The sequence below is a fragment of the Halichoerus grypus genome, chromosome 4 (genome assembly GCF_964656455.1).
Source record: "Halichoerus grypus chromosome 4, mHalGry1.hap1.1, whole genome shotgun sequence".
Lineage (NCBI taxonomy): Eukaryota > Metazoa > Chordata > Mammalia > Carnivora > Phocidae > Halichoerus > Halichoerus grypus.
This window is the reverse complement of record NC_135715.1, coordinates 184,343,530-184,363,942: the sequence shown is the minus strand read 5'-3', so window position 1 is coordinate 184,363,942 and position 20,413 is coordinate 184,343,530. Positions and strand designations below refer to the sequence as shown.

General features: G+C 43.3%; 1 protein-coding gene across 1 annotated transcript in view; it reads left to right on the top strand.

Moving 5' to 3' along the window:
* The window catches only part of DNER (delta/notch like EGF repeat containing), a 299,112-nt gene that overhangs the window by 144,031 nt on the left and 134,668 nt on the right, over positions 1-20,413 (top strand). The window contains exon 5 of the mRNA XM_036071529.2: positions 18,098-18,243. Within this exon, the coding sequence (XP_035927422.1) occupies positions 18,098-18,243 (146 nt within the window). The remainder of the gene's footprint in view (positions 1-18,097; positions 18,244-20,413) is intronic.

Sequence of the window (20,413 nt, the reverse complement as noted above, 5' to 3'; positions counted from 1 at the left end):
TTTCCAGAGAAAGGACAGTACAAATCTCTTTTTTTAGAAAATATTTTATTTATTTATTGACAGAGAGAGGGGGAGAAAGAGAGCACAAGCAGGGGGAGCAGCAGAGGGAGCGGGAGAAGCAGGCTCCCCGCTGAGCAGGGAGCCCGATGCAAGACTCAATCCCAGGACCCTGGGGTCATGACCCGAGCTGAAGGCAGACGCTTAACCGACTGAGCCACCCAGGCGCCCCCAGACGGTACAAATCTCTTTAAGCAGAAGATATTTAAAGTGCTTGCACATCAGAGTCCTAGTAAATGGGATGGTTTCATTGTATTACTATGTTTGTACATCTGAGTCAATATAAAATGGCAGATGGGGTGATGGGGAATGAATAGCGGTTGCTGTTGTCACGCTCTCTAACACATGGTCAACTTCTAGTGACATTTCTCCTGCTTAATGCTATGCAAAGAACTTTTGTATTCCAGAAGGCTGTAACCCCTGATTCCATTGCCATCTCCTTCTCTTAGGTTCTTTTGCTTTCCCATTTCCATATGCTGAAGGGAGGTAGTTAAGTTCCATTTATTGTAGACTTTTTATGAGGTCAGAATTATTCTCTGAGAATGAGGCAAAGGATTTTCCAGAAAAGACAAATATTTTGAAAACCCATCAGGGATGCTTTAGAGATAATCATTTGACTTTGACACAAGATCATAGTAGTTGCAGTTGATTTTCACAAAGCTCTTGGGTCTAAAACTGAGAGCAGCAAGTAAATGGACCAAAATAGGGTATGTCAGCAGGAGAAAATTGTCTAGTTTTTTGTGAAGAATATAAATAATTAGGATTGCATTTCAAAAAATCTCCCTTGCTTTCTCTTCTCTAATGCTCTCTCTGACATTTGGGTTTTGAATGCCATGATATTTTTGGTATTCACATACATCCCTAACGAGCAATGCGCTCATGGTTGTCCTCTTTTAATGGCGTAATTGTGAGTTTGACCTACAAAAGTTATATTTGCTTGGTAGACAAATGGAAAATCTCTTTAAATAAATACACTGACAAATACTGTTTGGCTATATCAGTAATAACAGATGCCAGCCTCTGGAACATTATCATGTTAAAAAACAGGATCTGTATCCTGTGCTCGTCTATCCAGATCCCTGTTTACCATCAACCAACGCTTATTGATAAATTGCCACTTTTAAGGCATTGTGCTTAGCCCTGGGGCTACAAAGAAATATAAGATCCCAGTTCCTGAATTTGAGAGATTTTAAAATGCCTCCAGGCAGACAGGACATACTCATTATGTAACCCAGATAACTCTCATTGTCCCACGGTTTAGTCTTGTTCATAAAGTCACATCAAATAAACCCAGTCCAGTAGCCAATAACGGATTAAAACACTTGGAATCTTTATTCATCTTTTTGAGAGAACATGAATAGCAGTGGGAAGAATGCATTCCTATCAAGCAGCAAAAATCTTATTGATCTTCTCTCCTCCTCGCTGCTCTCTTAATAGACTCCATGTGTTTGGCGCTTGCTTTGTGAAATTGTCTCCCCCACTCTCCATGTCTACTCGCCAAAATCTCAGCCCAACACCCACCCAGGCTTTGAGGCTTTTCCCATCTTTTTCTTCTTGCTCTTCTGGCCCTTTGTTCCATATATCAGTGTAGTCTCTTGGATTTGTTTGCTTTTAGTTCTTCTGTCTTGCCCATTCCTGGGGTTCTCCACTATAAAGAACTTGCCTGGGAACTGACCCAGCAAGCAAGAGTCCTTTCCCCTTAGAAGCGGAAGTCAGAAGAGTGTAAATATTCATATAATAAGTAATTGCTACTCTTGTTAGATAGTAATGATTTCGAGATGATAAAGAGCACTTCAAGAAGTAAAAGAGAAGATAAAGAGAATGTATATTAAATATCAGATGAATTGTCTCATTTAAGAGCTACATGAACTCAGAAGGGAAGAATAATCACCAAGCAGAAAGTTCAGGCTTTAGACTCGTATATTTTGAGCTTGGCCTTGAACTGAGGAGTAGGTAAAAGAGGGAAAGACATTCAAGGGTAGGAGGATTGGTGTGAACGACGATGTGGGAGGGAGATCAATTTGGCTGGAGCGGTGGATTTCAAGAAGGGAGGCACGGAAGATTCGGAAGAGGACGGGAGGTAGGAGCCAGACTGTAAAGGAGGGGGAGCACAGGTAGGTAAGGGCAGGGGTGCTGGTATCATATCGTGAGCACTGTGGAGTAGATTTTGGTGGTGAGCGAGAAGAGCCCAAATGAGGCGGGCGGTGGCAGCAGAAAGCAGGGCACTGGGTACCAGGGACATTGGGAAGGTCAATTCTCTAGACGTGATTGGGTGTCAGGGAAGCAAGGAGACAGGCAGAGTCAAAAGGGACGGATATCAGAGTTTCAAGCTGGGAGGTATTTCTGTTGGAAAGAAAGGCTTTTCTTTGAAAAGAGCAGCTGCATTCAGTTTCGCTGTGTCTGGGGCCTTGTGCAGGCCCTTGGAATGGAGACCCCAAGTTCAGGACGGAAGCTGTGGCTGCAGATGGAAAGCTAGGGCTTGTCTGCTTGGAGCTTAGAAGTGGAGCTTCTGGGAAGGAAGGGAGCTCCCCAGTGAGAAGGAGTAGGCGGGGAGGGGCTTTGGGGAATGACCACGTTGACGATGTTTACGCTGGGCTGGCATCTGGGAGCGAAAGCGAGGGGGCCCAGCAGGCAGAGTGGGGAGACTAGAAAGGTGGTGGTGGCAGGCCATGGGACGGAAAAGCGAATCAGAGAGGGGAATTTCAAGGTTGGGGATCTTAGAGGCAGGGTCATTTTGAGGGTGGCCTTCACAGGTCTGGTGAGACATTTCTCCTGCCAGTCACTCCCCAAACCTTGGCATCACTCTTGAACTTTTTTCTTTCCTCTCCCACATCCATTTACCATGAAGTCCTTTGGCTCCAACTTCTACGTACCCGGGATCTGACTGCATCTCTGCATGGCCCTGCTCTCCCGCCTGGCCCCCAGCCTCTCTCCTGGGTTATTGCCAGAACCTCCTGACCGGACTCCCTGCTCTTACTCCTGCCCCCACAGCTGGGCCATAATGACACCCCAGGTCTGCTCACAATCCCCAGGGTCTCCTGTTTGACTCCGCCAAGTCTTGGAAGCCAAGACTGAAAGTCCCACGAGGCCTCATATGTCTGTCCCTTCATTCTCTGACCCCTTGGTCTCCTACTATTCTCTCTCTTGCTCCCACCACTTCCACCACTTCTCGATCTCCCCAGGCATCCTCCCTGCTCCTTTGCACCGGCCACCCGCTCCTGCTGGCTCACTCCCTTACCTGCTTCTTGGCCTTGCTTACTTGTCACCTGTCCTGGCCACCCTCTCATAGAGCTGCAGCCCCCTTTCTCCCCTTTCTCTTCTGTGCCCCAGTACTCCACACCACCTTGCTCTGCTCTCCTCTTCCCCCATAGAACGTATCCCTTTCTAACAGACAATATGTATATACCTTCTAGAATGTAAGCACGGTGAGGGCAGGAGACTAAGTCTGGCCTGTTTTGTCTTGTATTACAAGCTCTTGATGCCATGCCTGGGGGAAGGAGGCATTCAATAAACACTAATCGAATGTATATATTAAATACATTGTGAATTCCTGGTAAGTAACCAGAGGGGGGTTATTTCGTAAGTGTGGAAACCCACCTCAAACTTGCTTATGCAAAACCACCAAAAAACCAGCAGACAGAGGTGGTGAGAGTCTCCTGCCACTGAGCGTCCAGGTGTGGATCTGGAGTCACAGATCCAGTGGCACAGAAAAAACTTGATCAGACACATTTCTCTCAAGACAATGACAGCCTTCTGAAACATTTGGTTTAGGCTTGCTTTAGGTTTTGTGCATCTGATTTTATTTTATAGAATGTGTCTTGGAGACATGTAGATACCCATGCCTACACCTGTCCATCCATCGTACGTAGATACACACATCAGGGCACGTGTGTATGTATGCACGTGCACACACACAGATGCCCCTTCGTGTACATACACATACAGAGACACAGATTTGCTCATACAGAGGCACATGGTCATAGATATGCATGTATGTGATTTAAAGGACTTGACAGGTGGATGAGCATTAAAGGGTAGATAGCTTGGAGGGGGTGAGTGTGAGCATGTAAGGAGACATGAAATTGGACAGTTAGTTAAGAAAAAAACAATCTTTAGAGTTGGAAATAATGCTAGTATTTATGTGAAGGTTATAGTACACAGCTAATATTTATGAATAAAAACAATCAGCAAAATCATGAATTAATTTTCCATTAATGTGATCATTGTATTTTTCCCTTCTTAAAAAATGTTTATTATTTTAGTCTACAGACAATGTGATCTTAGTTTCAGGTGCACGGCATGGCGATTCAACAATCCTCTATTTTATGCCGTGCTCGCCACGGTAAGTGCAGTTATTTTCTGTCGCCAAACAATGTTATTTCAATATTATTGATTCAACTTCAATGTTATTGATTCTACTTCCCCATGCTGTACTTTTCATCTCTGTGACTTATTCATTTTACAACTGGGATGATTGTATTTTAAGGAGCATTTTCTTTAGAATATTAAAGTGTGATTGGTTCCTACTAAACGCCTGAGCCCAAAGCTTGCATTTTACACGAGGAAGCCAGCTCTCCTTCCGTGAGGGCAGGCAGCCTTTTTACCAAGGCAGGGTCTACCATTAGCATTAGATATGGAAGCTAGAGGGGATGAGCAAAATAAGAGAAAGAGATTAAGAGGTACATACTTCCAGTTATAAAATAAACAAGTCACAGGGATGTAAAGCGCAGCATAGAGAGTATAGTCAGTGATACTGTAATGACGTTGTATGGTGACAGATGGGACCACACTTACTGTGAGCACCGAGTAATGTATAAAACTGTTGCATCCCTGCGTTGCACACCTGAAGCTAACAGATTGTATGTCAGCTGTGCTTCAATTAAGAAAAATATATTGTAGGGGCGCCTGCGTGGCTCAGTAGGGTTAGGCATGTGACTCTTGGTTTTGGCTCAGGTTGTGATCTCAGGGTCCTGAGATCGAGCCCCAGGTCGGCTCCCAGCTCAGTGGGGAGTCTGCTTGAAGAGTCTCTTCCTTTGCCCTCCCCCCCACTCTCTTCCTCTCTCTCTCAAATAAATAAATAAAATCTATTTTTTGAGAGAGAGAGAGAGAGAGTGTGTGAGCGCAGGCAGGGGGAGGGGCAGAGGGAGAGAGAATCTCAAGCAGCTGAGCAGGAAACCCAACGCGGAGCTCGATCCCAGGACCCTGAGATCATGACCTGAGCCACCCAGGTGCCCCGAAATAAATAAATCTTAAAGAAAAATATATTCTGTATCTTGACCTTGGTGACAGTTACTAGAGTTTTTACATTTGTGAAAACTCACTGTACCTTATTGTGTGTAAGTTATACCTCAGTAAAGTTAATTTAGAAAAATAAATGGAAGCTAGAAAAGACTGGGACCCACTTGATGTGTCAGATCACTTTTTCTTTGTTTCTTTGTTTTGGGGCCTCTGCCTCATACATTGTAATTCCTGTTAGGTTTTCCAGAACTGAAGGCCATTTGTTCAAACAAAGTCAGATTGGGATTTGGGGCAGTCAAGGTTGTAAGGAAGATGGATAGGATTTTTAATTTCCTACACTGAGTATCCCAGAAAGAATTGATGATCAGATAGCATTCCTGGGACTTTTGTAAAGACTGAAGCATAAATAAAATCTGCTCTGGATAGATAAAGGAAACCCTTTGCAGCCCACTAAGCTGCCAGTCACATAGAATTAAAGAATTTAGTTTTGAGAGAGAGAGCTGATTGGGAACAGGGACAGTGTGTAATTCATTCTTTCTTGGTAAGCCCCGGAGCAGGACTGGTGGTATTGTTTGGGGTCTGGAACAGGGCATGGTTTAGAATGAGGCTTGCCTCCTAAGTTGGCTTGGGGCTCTGGGTTCAGGGCAGCTCCTGGCTGAGGTTGAAACTGCTTTGCTTCGTGGTCAGAGCTGGTAGTGATTACTCTGTCCACCAAAGCTGTTAGCTAAAGCAGGAGGTCAGAGGAATTTCTTCCTGTCACTACCAGCTTTCTTTTCTGGGTTCCTTGTTTCTCTTTGCTACTCTGTCCCTCTTGAATCCTCATATTTGCTGGTGCCGCACTCAGGCCCCACACTTGTCTTCCCTCATTCCCACCCTCCTTCTCTTCTTCCCTCCCCAAAATATTTACTGAGCATCTACTAAGTTGGGTGCCTGCTTAGCGCTGGCAATAGAACTGTGAACAAAACAAATAAAAATCCCTGCCCTCATGATCGGATGTTTTAGTGAGGCAACAGGTAATAAATGATTCCACAAATAAATAGAAAACTACAAGTGTGATAAGCACACTGTGATAAGTCACTGTGCTGTGACTCTAGTTGATAATAAAAATCTGACATAACCTTGGGGGCAGTGGGGATCACTATCTTGAAGAAAGATAATTAGGCTAAAAGATTAACTAGACAATGGGGAAACCTTTCTAGGCAAAAGGCTGGAACTGCATGTGCAAAGGCCCTGTGGCTGGAGACAATGCATAATATCAGAAGAACGGCAACGGGGCCACAAGGCTGGAACTCTGAGAACAAGGGTGAGAGAGGTGGAGATGTAGTGGAGAGGTAGGCTGGATCAGTCACACTAGGCTGTGGAGGCCACGTTAAGATCCATGCAAGAAGGAACTGTTGAAGGGAAGGAACTGGTAAACGCATTCATCCTATGTATTTTAACTTGGCAGAAAAGAAGTCATCCTTAAGACAACATAGCCAGTAGTTGGACCCATAGGTGTCTTTGGCCACATCCCCAGACATTCTCATTTACTGGGTCAGGCTGCAGCCAGCATAACCGTTTGTTAAATAAACTCTATAGGTCACTCTGACTGTAGGTGTTTGTGAGTCAGATAGGAGAGGGGCTGAGTGGTAGAGAACTTTCTAGAGCTTCCAGAAGTGGAGCAGGTAGGCAAGGCTACCTCTGAGCATCTTGAGGACTGAGGTCGAGGGTGTGACTGTTCCTGTGGTGACAAGACTAAGAGGAGCTAGGAATAGCCCAACCAGACAGGCTGAATCTGAGTCAACCTCTCCATCCCTCCCAATTGTTTTTCTTTCAAATCATGGCATACCATTGAGGCTTCACTACAATACATTGGCTAGTTTTATTTTTAGTACAATAATACATGCCCTGGAAGATAAAGTTGTTATGCATAATTCAAGAAGTGAGCACATCTCAAATCGGAACTCTCACTGAACACTCGTAAATCCAGGTAACTTCTTTCATATGACCTTGAAGGTAACAGACCGTCTTCTTGGTGGCCACGTAAATGTGGGATTTTCAATCAAAGCAGAGCAAAGGAATGCAAAAGGACAAAGGCAGTTGAAAGATCATGTTCACACTGGTTGCCACAGCTCAGAAGGTAAACATGTCAATCAACAGCTTTTTATGTTAGCTCGTCTGAAGGCCTGGTTCTCTGACTCCCTAGTGTTTATAAAGTCATCTGAAGCCCAATTAGCTCTACATTTATAATCTCCCATTACCCTCACATCAACCCAGAGAAGTGATTAATTATTTTGGCATTCATAGTAATGCCAATAATCAGAATGCATTCACTGGGTATTAATGACGGGATGTGGTGGGTAATTGTATATGGGTTCTACAGTAATTTAGCAATTGATTTACTAGTATTTGATGAGTTGAAACTGTACTAATGGAAGATTAAGTGATACAATTCTAACTGATTGTGAAAAGGCGATCAAATAGACACTGAAAAAGATTAAATAAATGAAGAATTTCAATCGTATATTCTGTGTGAGCCAACAAAATTTCAAAGAAAAGTGCAAATTAATTTTCATGTTCTACCAATGGGTGTTCAGGAACTGGCATTAAAAAATGTGTCCAATTAGGACGTGGTTTTCATATGCAATGAGTTTTTTTCCCCCCCCCTTAATGGCAGAAATAGGCACATGGAGAGGTTTGACAGGCCTAGTTGTAAATTTTGCTTCAAAAAAGATTTTATAATTTGAATTTTTTTATACCATTTTATACCATTAAGTGTTTCTTGTATTAATTGCTGGTTATACTTTAAAAAAAATGTCTTTTAATCCTATGAAGTGTAACCATACCTCATTTATTCACATGTTTTTCTTTTACAACTTTAAATGTAGCCTAGAGCCTAGCTTTTTAAAGTAGAACCTAGGCATGAATTATTCAAAAGGGTAGATAATAAAAGTCACATTATTATGACTTTTGTTTGGACACTATTTTTAAATTCTAGCAATAATTTTTAAAAGTGGAAATGATTTTTAAAAGTTCCACTTAAAAAGTTTGACATCACAGAAACTGAGTTAGGGGACTCTCTAAATGACCTACATGCTTGCGTCCCAGCACTGCTGTTTTCTCGGGACCATACTTTCCCAGAGCTATTTCCTCAGACCCACACAACTCTAAGTTCCATTGAGGATCCCACTTTAAGTAGATGTTGGTTGTTGATGTTGCTGTGGATGATAGTGATGATGGTGGTCATAGTGGTGGTGGTGGTGGTGGTGATGGGGGTGATGATGATGAGGATGGTGATAATGGTAGTGATGATGTTGATGATGATGGGGGTGTTGATGGTGGTGATGGTGATGGGGTGATGGTGGTGATGATGATTGGAGTGGTGCTGATGATGGGGCGGTGGTGGTGGTGATGGTGATGGTAGTAATCATGGGGGTGATGATGATGGGAGCAGTGGTGAGGATAATGATGGGGTGAAGATCATGGGGTGGTGGTGATGATGATGATGGGAGTGATGATGATGGTGATGTGGTGGTGGTGATGATGGTGATGGTGATGAATGTGGTGGTGATGGTGATGGTGGTGGTGATGAATGTGGTGGTGATGGTGATGGTGGTGGTGATGATGATGATGATGGTGATGATGATGATGGTGATGGTGGTGGTGATGATGATGGTGATGATGGTGATGATGATGATGGTGATGATGATGATGATGGTGATGTGATGGTGGTGATGGTGATGATGGTGGTGATGGTGGTGGTGGGATGATGGTGGTGATGGTGGTGGTGATGATGATGGTGATGACGGTGGTGATGGTGGTGATGATGATGATGATGATGATGGTGATGTGATGGTGATGATGGTGATGATGGTGGTGGTGATGATGATGGTGATGATGGTGATGATAACGATGATGCCTTACAGAGTCCTTACCACATGCTTGCACTGCACTAAGATCTTGGCCCATATTAAGACCTTTAATCATAACCACCAGCCCAGGAAATAGGTAGTGTTATTATCTCTGTTTCAGAGAGAAAGAATCCAAGACATGAGTGGTGTAAATAACTCTCCCAAATTCAGAGCTGGTGAGAACTCGAACATCTGGTGGTGGAGCCTGTAGAACCTCCCATTACCCTCATGTAGACACTTGGGCCTAGTTACTCATGTTAGTATAATAGTAAAGCCACTAATTAGGCGGCACTCATTTGGAATTAACGAATAGATATTGTGGGCAGTTATTTCTGTAATGTGAAACTTACACTATCCACAGAATAAATAAAATGTTAGAATTAAATTATAGATTATACCTACCTGTTAATGTGCACATTTAGTATATCCCTGTATAATAAAAGGAATGACATTAGGTGTTTTTCCTAGGTTTGTGCTCAGTTCTCTTCCACTCCTCCCCTGTCTGATAGGTGAGCCATTCTAATGGTCAACCCTGCTTTGTGAATACTAAGGAAGATGAAGGAGAGGAGGGAGTGATGGAATTAGTATTTTGTGAGACTGTGACACGAAGTAGTAGCTACATGGTGATTCCTTCTGAGTCGAGGGGCAGAGGTGGCACAGAGGAAGGAGTTTGTATGATTCCTTTGCACACCCATATTGATTACAATACAGTATAATCTGTTTGTATAGAGAGACCTCAAATACATTGGCTTAAACAAGTCCCCAGTTCATCTCTCTTTCATGTTACAGTGTAGAGGTAGCTGGTCCAGGCCTGAGAAGACAATTCTACACCCTCACCACACAGATTCTGTCTCTGGATTCAGACTGGCTGCCACCACTGTCATGGGGTGGGGGAATGTGGGGGGGAATGGGCAGGGCAGTACTCGCTCAGTCTTCGTGGATGTATGTCACAGAAGCGCCGCAATTCCTGTCCCTGAGTCACTGAGGAGAGTCAGGTTCTTGAACTGGGTGGCCCAGTTCCCTGCACAAACTCCTAATGCTATTGCTCAAAGGATGTGGGGAGAATACATATCACCGGGCAACTAGCTGTTACTCCTGTGGCTCAAATACTCAAGTCTTAACTTTGGGCAAATAATTTAAGCTAATATTAGTAGAGAAAGGAGTGTGGTAGGGTGAACATCTTCTTGAAAAAAAAAAATTAAACAGAAATACAGCACTCTGGGCCAGTAACCTTTTACTGTGAGAATAGATATTTCTTTTGGAAAAGTATAGAATGTCAACCAAAGGAGTCTCCATCTAAAATTTTTGTTCATTTCGTGAGCCTGTGTTTCAATATTGAATTTTCAGAGGCTTCTCTGCAGGATGAATAGACAGAAGGTGCTATTGAGATGCTGATAAAACTGGGAGGCAGTGGGGAAGGGCCGTTGTACCTGACAGTAAGATTTGCTGAGAATCAGTCATTCTATCTTCAGGTGATAGCAAGTGGATTGTTTTTTTTTTTCAACAGCAGCTTCCCATTATCTCTGCAATTTCTTTTTCCTTTGGAGCAAATGATATTACTTAGTATATACTTTCCATCGTCACTCAGCCAGGGGTAATCCACCTGATGATTCAGATGAGTGGCAGTGGTAGAAGTATTTGGTCCATAGCTGTTATGCGCCATTGTGTCTCCTAATTCAGAAAGCATTTTGGGCCCTACCTTCCTCAGGAACCCACAGAAAACGAGATAATCTGTATGAGTGAATTTTCCAAAAAGCAATGTACCGCTTTAAGTATCCGAACTTAAAAGTAAGCAGGCAAGCAAACAACCGCAGAACCCAGCCTTTACATGGAAATCCAAAGAAAGCTTTGTTTGGAAAAGAGAGAGAGACCTTGCGTGAGGTCCTGGGATGGTCAGTATGGCCGGGCACTACATGGGTGTAGTGACAACTTTTTTAGTCCGTAGTCAACTTTCCCCCTTAACTCCTGGTCTGCTGGCATTCTTCACACAATCAAAATAGCAAAGAGTACTAGTAAGCCTTGCTTTAGTATCATGCGGCCCTGGACTTGGTCTAGGTTCATATTTGCTCCCTGCAATTGTCAAAGATGATTTACTTCTCAGGTTTTGTTTCTCAACCCACAAGTACGGGGTCACAAATCCCTGGGAATCCCGACCAGCTTCTTAAGCTTTGTGCTAACCTCCATCCTCCCTTCTTAAAAAAGTTGGTGCAGATACCCGTTTCATCCCTGCTTTTGTGGAATGAGATGTGGGAATTGGGGGTGTTTGCCTTCCCAATGATGATGTTAATGCAGAAACCCTGGGTCTCCAGCTGGAGCTGGAATCTGCAATATTTCAAGCTTTTCATGCCTATCTACTGCCAGCCATGGGACTTCTTGGACCGTGAACAGTTTTTATAGGTTATAGGTTTGTGCCAAATGACTCGCCAAGTCTTAATAGGAAAAGTTGGCAGTCTGTTTCCAACACCTACTGCTCAAGTATTTACGGCCAGAATTTTTGTTTTGCGTGTATGCTTTCCTTTAACAGGAAAGAAAGTGGTCTTTAGTCAAACCACTGAAGTGAGAAATGCAAATCTCATTTGCCATTAATCCCAATGAGGTATTAACTACAAAGTCCATTTAAGACTCTTTAGTGTTAATATTAAAGAAGACGAGTGGTAAAATAAACAGTTAATGGCCTGGAGCCAGCCATCTTGCATTCTCCAACTGACGCTTGACCACTCCAACCCAGAGATAATGACCAGACCCCCTTTCAGTTGCTCTCAACTTCTGATTGGCACCAGGGGAGATGAGTTTGGCAAAGTCACTGTTTTAAAAGGACTGTAATGATGGCAGAACATTTTATTACTGTGTTAATGAGCACAGTGTGGGGTTGTGGGCAGGGCAGAGTGTTTGTATGTTTTTGTGTAGAGTTAGGGGAGGAGGAATGCAGAGAGGGGGAAGGAAACCCACCTTTTATTTGTCACCGTAGCTAGTTACTTGAGGGTGTTAACAGATCTCTGGATAATCTTTGGAGAAAGTTTTCCTTCTTTATAGTTTTAAAACTCATTAGGGAAATCATCTGGTTGTGTAGCAAGTAGAAGGGGCTCTCCAAGGTAAGCAGTATCTTTGCCCTCCCTCTTTCCCTCCTTCCCTCCTTCCCTCCTTCCCTCCCTCTTTTCTTCCTTTCCCAGCATCTGAATATTGAGTAGAACTATGTAGCATCCTTGCAACTTTTTTTTCTTTTTTTTTTTGGTCAGGGACCACAGTTTCCTCTCTCAATGCTGAAGTGGTCAAAGGTCTGCCATCATGTAGTTCTGGATCTCCTTCATGCTGCAGAAATCTTGTCTTTTCTTATCAACCCCACCATGGAAAAATCATGTAGCTATTTGTTTTAGTTAACTATCCTAGTATGATTCTGTTGTGGTCTGATGTCAATATACAATTAAGTTTATATCGTGAATATTGGCCTGCAAAGCTTGATTTGGCCCTGTTCTCTCTCTCTCTGATCTCCAGGTGCCCTTCCCTGTCCCAGTAGTGCAACACCATCCATATTCAGATGAGGCCCACATTTAAATTTTCAGCCTATGTCCAAACACCAACTTTTGACTGCTCTATTTGGAAAGGGGGTCTCATCAGAATCTCAAATTTAGTCTGTTCGCAGCAGAAATTTTGATTCACTTGCCCAGCAACCCCACCCCAAAGTTGCTTACACTATGTATGATTTTTTCTTTTCCCTCATGTCGCACATCCGGTGTATATGAAGTCTTGTTGGTTCTTCCTCCAAAATGTGATCTTTGAGGAAGTATAAATCATATGTTTTTCCCCTGCTTAAATCTCTTCAGTGGATTCCCATTTCATTAAGGTTCACAAGATGTCCTCTGATCTCGCCCTTCCTGCCTCTCTATCCTCATCAAGATGCTGGCCATGGACACACTGATGTCCTCCTCCATGGGACACACTGACCTCCTCCTCCATTTGACACACTGACCTTCTCCTTCATGTGACATATGACCTCCTCATCCATGGGACACATGTCCTCCTCATCCATGTGACTTGGTGACCTCCTCATCCATGGGACACATGTCCTCCTCATCCATGGGACACATGACCTCCTCCTTCGTGTGACATATGACCTCCTCAGCTCTCTTTGCTGGCTGTTTCTCAGCCTTTGGAGCCCACCCTAAAAGCAGCCTCTTACTTAGAGCTGGATAAGCATCTGCTGAATATTGAACGAATGAGCTCAGCTTCCCTCTGTCCCCATGCTGCTGTCCATCCCACCCACGCCACCGCGCCAGTTTACTCACTGGAGCGCACGATCTGTCCATGTAAAGTGACTCAATATTTTTGCCTCATAGTCAGAATCATAGACTTGGACTGTACACAATGATGATTTAAATATATGTTTATTCATGAACATTTTCAAAGAACTCTAGTCTTACATTTGTTGTGGTTGGAATGAAGAATATATTTTCTCATGAGAATGAGAGGGTGAGAAAATGTGACCAGAGGTGGGAGAGCCCCTGAAACTTTGGATGGAGAGCCTCCGTCTTCTTTCTCCATTTCTGCTTTCTTTGTGTTCCTGTGTTAGTGTCTCCTTTCCTGGGATCTCATCCATTTTCTGTCTCACGCTTTGTTGTTCCTATTCAGTCTTCCTTCTTCCTTCCCTCCTTCCTACTTTCTTTCTAAATCTCCTCCCTCCTTGCCTCGTTCCCCTCCTTCTCCCTTCTTTATAAATCTCATCTTGCTCTTGCCCTTGCTTGTTGTTAATTTAAACCAGACTTTAGCTGGAGTGCCCCCATGGCCTGCTGTGTGGGAGCAGTTCTGTAGTTTTTGGAAGGACCGTAGAAGATGCCCATGTCGACAAAAGCCCATTCTGAGGCAGCTCTAGAAACAGAACTGGAGTGTCCTCCTCATTCCTACTTTGTCAGTTTTTGTCTCCAGTTGATTAGTTGGTCTATGGATCTTAGAATTCTGAATATGAGGACAAACTTTTCTATGTAGGTCTGTATGAAGAATTATGCTGTGTATATTGATTTCCTGTTATTAAGGAAGAGAAAAAGTAGTGACCATTTGCTCTGGATTTCTTGTAAGTGTGTTAGAAGTGTCCATCAGTTTGAGTGCTGTGTCAAAGAAACCACACTGGCTTTTCAACAACTTTCAAAGGATTACTTACAAAGCCATAAAGAAATTCTTTTTTTTAAAAAAAAATGAGTTCTATTTCATTTCAGATTCTTCCTGCTGCCCCTTTGTAAAGGGTGCAGTTCCTGCTCTTGGCATGTGGGATTTCCTGAGGGCTACTTTGCTCTAACCCAGCTGCAGTTTGATGAAAGTTAAATTGGACAGTATTACTTTTCATTATGAGCAGCTCCAAGCATTTTCCCTGAGACATGATCAAAGGGAGGTGCCAACAACTTACTGAAATTACACTCTTACCTGGAAGGAGCCGCCAGGCAATGTTCTCATCGTGTGAGCAGTATATTGCTGAAAATAACATGCATATCCTTTTGACTTACTTTGGGGAATTCGTTGACATAATTAGGAATTACATAGTAATATGTGACACACTGTTGCAAAGATTGATTTCTTTAATAGTTTACTAAAGCATTTTAGGGCCAAAATACTCGTAGTCTTATGGAGCAAATAAAGCTAATATAGAAACCTTTATCAGAGTTGTCTCCAAGAACTTTAGAGACTTATGATGAGCTAGAGAGTATAAAGATTATCTAAATAACACAGAGTCACCTAGACTTTCAAAAATAGATGTGTAAAATGTGCTTTCAGAGGCTCAAATGCATGCCTCTAATTCCAGGTGATAATAATATTACTTATGTTCCTTGATTAATTTTTCTACCGGGCCAGTGGTTCTTAACTGGAAACAATGTTTGAATTGCTTAGGGAGTCTTTTAAAAACACGCCTGCCAAAGGCCCATCCCAAACCATTGCTTCCAAAGCACTTGTGTTGGAGCCTGGCAGTATGTACTTGGAAAAAGCCCCTGCGAAATTATGAAGCTTCTGGTTTCAAAACTGGTTAAGGATCACTGCTCTTGACTCAGTTGGGTGCAATAGAAACAAAGAGTGTGCCATTTTTGTAATCTGGGAATCTAAGTGAGTGCCTGGTTTGTAGATGTGAGATCAGTAAATGTTCATTGAGGAAATGGAAGCAAATTATCTAGAAAACTATACCATGCATATTTTTAACTACCCATTCATTTGAATTACTACTGGCTAAGTAAATTTAATAGTTGAATAGAATTTTTAAAATAACCTTCAGAGGGAGGCCTCTTCTATGGAATTACATAGCATTTCGTGATCTAAATGCTTAGTAAGTAGGCAGGTGATATAGTTTTTAACAATAATTTAATATGAAACTGGAGAACAAAGCAAAGACACAAAAAGACACCTTTATAAATTCTGATATCTGATTTTACCTCCATTATTTTACGTGTAAAAATACCTTTTAGAATAAGAAATCTGGTAGCATCCCACCATTGTTCCAGGCTCCATTTTTCTATCATGGTTAATCATAAATTGATAAGCAACTATTTTTTAGTAAACAGGAATTTATGCATTCGAGTGATTGCTTTTTTTAAAGTCGACATGTTGGATGACAGGACATTTTGGAAAGTCCTCCCAGGGAATTATCTTTGCTGCTTTGGCCATATATGTACCCGTCTCTTGCCTTCCTAACAACCACTTCTCGAAGACTTGTCCCTTGCCATTAAGGAAGCTTCCGTAAAGGTGGGAAGATAAGAAAGCATCTGAGACAGAGAATAACCAGGGACCTGTACACGAGAGTGTGTCCTCGGGCACGGTGGACATGGCAGAGCTTGGAGTGGGGGTGGAATGTTGAGGAAAAGCTCAGGAGTAAGGAGAGATCTAAGCTATAATGTTGGGAGACGACGGGTATTCCAGGCAACCGTTTACAGAGTTGGGGTGAGCCAGGCATGAGTGAAGGCAGCTGGGAGGTGGCGTGAGGCGTCTCCAGAGTGCGGAGCCATGACAGAGGAAGTATGAAGCTCTAAAGAGGGAGTGCCTTCGCTGGAGCCAAGCTTTCCTTCTGTCCCAAAGCCAATGAATGATCAAGTTTTCAGTAGGAAATCTTAGGAAGAAAGCAACTGGCTCTCTGTGGGTGTAAAATACCACTGCTTGTGAGACCTGCAGAGCCTGTCTTTACCGAGGCACCAAGAGACATTTGTCTCCTGATTACAAACTGAAGTTGAAGGGTGTCTTCTCTGCATTGTGACTTGCTTTAACATCCATCATAACCTTAAAACTTGTGGATTGAATTACATCTTATATTGCTGTTTCGAATCTGTCATCTGCCTATTAAAAACAACCCTGGCATTAATGTAATACTTGACACTTTGCAGATTCCTGATCTCTGGGTGCTCCTCAGGCCGTGAGGAGGAGGGTGACCATTTTGTCCCATTATTTGAAATAGTCTCACTTTATGCCTGTGTCCACTTGCAGTCATAAAAGCACTCCCATTTTGATTGGAAAAGAGTCCCAGTTTTGAGGATAAATTCTATGGTCACCCTATTTTGTGGTTATTTTCCTTCCCTAACACAAGAGAAAATGGGGGCTCAGAGAGGCATGGATGTCTAGAATCACTTTCACCACCTTGTCTTAAGCACCTTTTATGGGGAATGCAGGAGTCTGTCTCCTGGATAATAGATATGTTAATTATAGGTTGTTCATTTAGAAATGAAAAAATATACATAAATAAATGAATATTCTTGTTAGAAAAAAGAGACACTCTCTTAGTGAAATAATTATATTATTGATGCAAGATACGGTATTATTTCTTCATTTCAGTTGGAGGGTATGTTTTTTTCCACATTTATTGTTACTCCTACGCACAAGTAGCTGCCCTAGTTGCAAGATCATTTGGTGATACTCTCTCGCAAATAAAAACTCTCTCGCAAATAAAAAAAAATTAAAAAAAAAAAATTTTAAAAAACTGTTTCTCCCTCTGACCCTCCTCCCTCTCGTGCTCTCTCTCATTCTCTCTCTCGCAAATAAAAAAAATTAAAAAAAAAAAAATTAAAAAAAAAAAAAAAAAAGGGCGCCTGGGTGGCTCAGTTGGTTAAGTGACTGCCTTTGGCTCAGGTCATGATCCTGGAGTCCCTGGATCGAGTCCCGCATCGGGCTCCCTGCTCAGCAGGGAGTCTGTTTCTCCCTCTGACCCTCCTCCCTCTCGTGCTCTCTCTCATTCTCTCTCTCACAAATAAAAAAAATTAAAAAAAAAAAAAATTTTTAAGATCATTTGGTGATAAATATGACACACCGGTGATAGTTCAATCAATCTTCAACTATGATTGGCCCTGTTTTATTAGATGGTTAAATCACATAACTTTAATTGATACCATGCAGTCAGACTGATGATGAAGTATGCTATTTATCAGTAAGCCCATCATTGAATGTGTTCCTGTCCTGCTTACTCACCTGTCAGGACACTGAGAGCCACTCAGGCAGGCAGGTACGGGGGGTGGCCTCGGGAGATATTTAGTGCTTGTCACTATCCAAAGTAGCCAGGAGGAGGAAGAGTCAGGAGGGGTGAGCAGGTGGCCCCCTGGGAGAAGATGGGCTCAAAACCAGTAAATTCTAAGATGCTAATGCGGGGATGGAGTTGAGAGACAAAATGGCCCCCAGAAGAGATGAGCAGTAACAGAACAACAGCATCTAATGCGATGACCGAGGGCCTGGTCTCCTCTTCCTTGGGCCTTAGATATTTGTCATGGCGCTTGGCCTTTCTCGAAAGGCCAGAGGTCTGAATGGCCACTAGTCACATGCTTTATTTCTTTGCCTAATATTACATTTTGTTTTATTCATCAGACTTGAATGCTGCAGAAAATAAACTCATAGTCTTGTAGAAAGAATGTTGGTGAAGTTTTACTTTATATTTCCTATTGTCTCCCCCCCCTTTTTTTTAGGTTTTGTGAATGATTCTGTTACTAAATCTATTGTGGCTTTGCGCCTAACTCTGGTGGTGAAGGTCAGCACCTGTGTGCTGGGGGAGAGCCATGCAAATGACATGGAGTGTTCTGGAAAAGGAAAATGTACCACGAAGCCATCAGAGGTAAGGGGACACCTGGGAGCTTTTAAAAGCTGTATTTACGTAAATATGTATCTCTATCTGTATATCAATACCTATCAATATCTATCTATGCCTATCTATCAAGAACGAAAGGGGAGAGAACAAGTGCATTTGCTGAAAAAGCCCTTCAAATTTCTGGTTTCAATTATACATTAGTGTGCAGCCTATGGACACCCAATTTCTGTATAACTTTTAAAGTAATGATAATAAGTCTGTGCAGTGCGAGATTTTGTTTTGGTGTAAAGTAGAGATGCTTTGAGAAAAAATAGTCATTCTATCTGGTGGTGGCAGAATCAAGATCAATGTCCGACAGAAAAGGTAAGCGGAGGTCTTCATTTCCCAGTCATTACATCATCCTCTCCTCAGACTTTGCGTTTCCCTTGTGCTGATAACAGAAGCAAGAGGGAAGGATGAGAAGGAACAGAGAAGAGGCTGGGTCGAGAAGGCTGACATTATTTTTGACCTCTGCGGACCAGCGTCATCAATGCTATGGCGGGCCCGAGTCCTGTGCCCCTTCTTCTTTAGGGCTCAGGTCACATGAGCCTGGGGCAGGGGCAGGGACAGGGTAAGCTCCTCCTCCTGTTCTCTGCTGAGTGACAGAAGTCTGAGAGGCAGACCAGTATGGGACTCTGGCCACTGAGACCCACTCCCCCCGGTGGAGGGCTCCATTAAAACAGCTTTTGCAGGTGGACTTGGGCTCCACCCAGCATCCCAGGAGAGGGAGATTCACCCCTTACAAGGGGGCCTGTTCCGTTAGAGCACAGGCCTCCTTGACCCTCTCCCTGTTCTGCACATTTGTCTACTGGAGTTCGTGCAAAGTGATGTGGGTCCCCCAAGTCCCAAAAGAGCATAGTTTGTTTCAGAACAGTTTTTAAAAAAATTTTATTTATTTGAGAGAGAGAGACAGCACACAGGAGCAGGGACAGAGAGAGAGGGAAAAGCAAACTCCCCTGCTGAGCAGGGAGCCAGACATGGGGCTCGGTCCCAGAACCCCGAGATCATGACTTGAGCCAAAGGCAGATGCTTAACTGACTGAGCCACCCAGGTGCCCCAGTTTTAGACCAATCTTAAGGGTAGCACAGGTGAACTTTCTTTGGTGCAGCTTCCTTACGGTAATGTCGGTGCCTCTGGTTATAGTGGTGTGAACTTGGTGCAGTGGGGAGGGGGGCAACGGTCGGAGAGGTGTTGGAAGATGCTTTCAAGTGTTGCTCAGGTCATCCTGGAAAACCCATGATTTTGATGTGTTAAGTGTACAATTTGCGGTGGGGTAAATATACCATTTTCTGGTGAGATATCCTCTGCAGGGGGCAAAATGCCCGAAGAGAGTAGTGGAACAAGAATTTCTGCTAAATCTTTGAAAAGGAACACGAATGTAAACCAAAGCCAGAATGGAACGCCCAGGGCAGGGGCTGGTGCCTGGCATGAAGCCAGAGGCAGAGCCTGGGACTTCTTTTACAGCCAAGCCTGTCCTGCGAATACGGTTTTCTTCCAGCTTGGCCAGCTTGGACAATTTTCTCTCTTTCCTGAGGGAAAGCTTCATTTATCAATTTACTTTATGGGGGGAAAAAGAAGTAAAGAATATTGAGTGTTCTGCTGTGACAGTCAAGGCTGAGGAGGGTATAGAACCTGAGAGAAGATGAGGAAGCAGTGGGGGAGCTCATTTGATAAGGATGTGCCCGAAGAGAGGAAGCATGCAAGCCTGAGGAAAGACAACCATCCCAGCTGGAAGAGCACCAGACCTTCCAAGTGCGAAGAGGAGACACACCGGTGTTCCCCAAATTCGTCCTTATTATTCCCAATGAACACTTCTGGGGCCTGATTAGCCCTGAGAAAGACAAGAGTGGTGGAAGAGAAATTGCTGAAACGAGGAAGGGAGGGCTGTTCTTGGAATTTGGGACTGACACAGTGGTTGTTTCCTTGTGTGCTTTCTCTTACAATGGATGACCCATCTGGGGAAGCTTTTTAGCCATACAGCAGTCACCATGATTTGTTTTTTGTTTGTTTGTTTGCTTTTAAAATTTTATTTATTTATTTGACAGAGAGAGACACAGCGAGAGGGGGAACACAAGCAGGGGGAGTGGGAGAGGGAGAAGCAGGCTTCCCGCTGAGTAGGGAGCCCGACGCGGGGCTCGATCCCAGGACCCCGGGACCA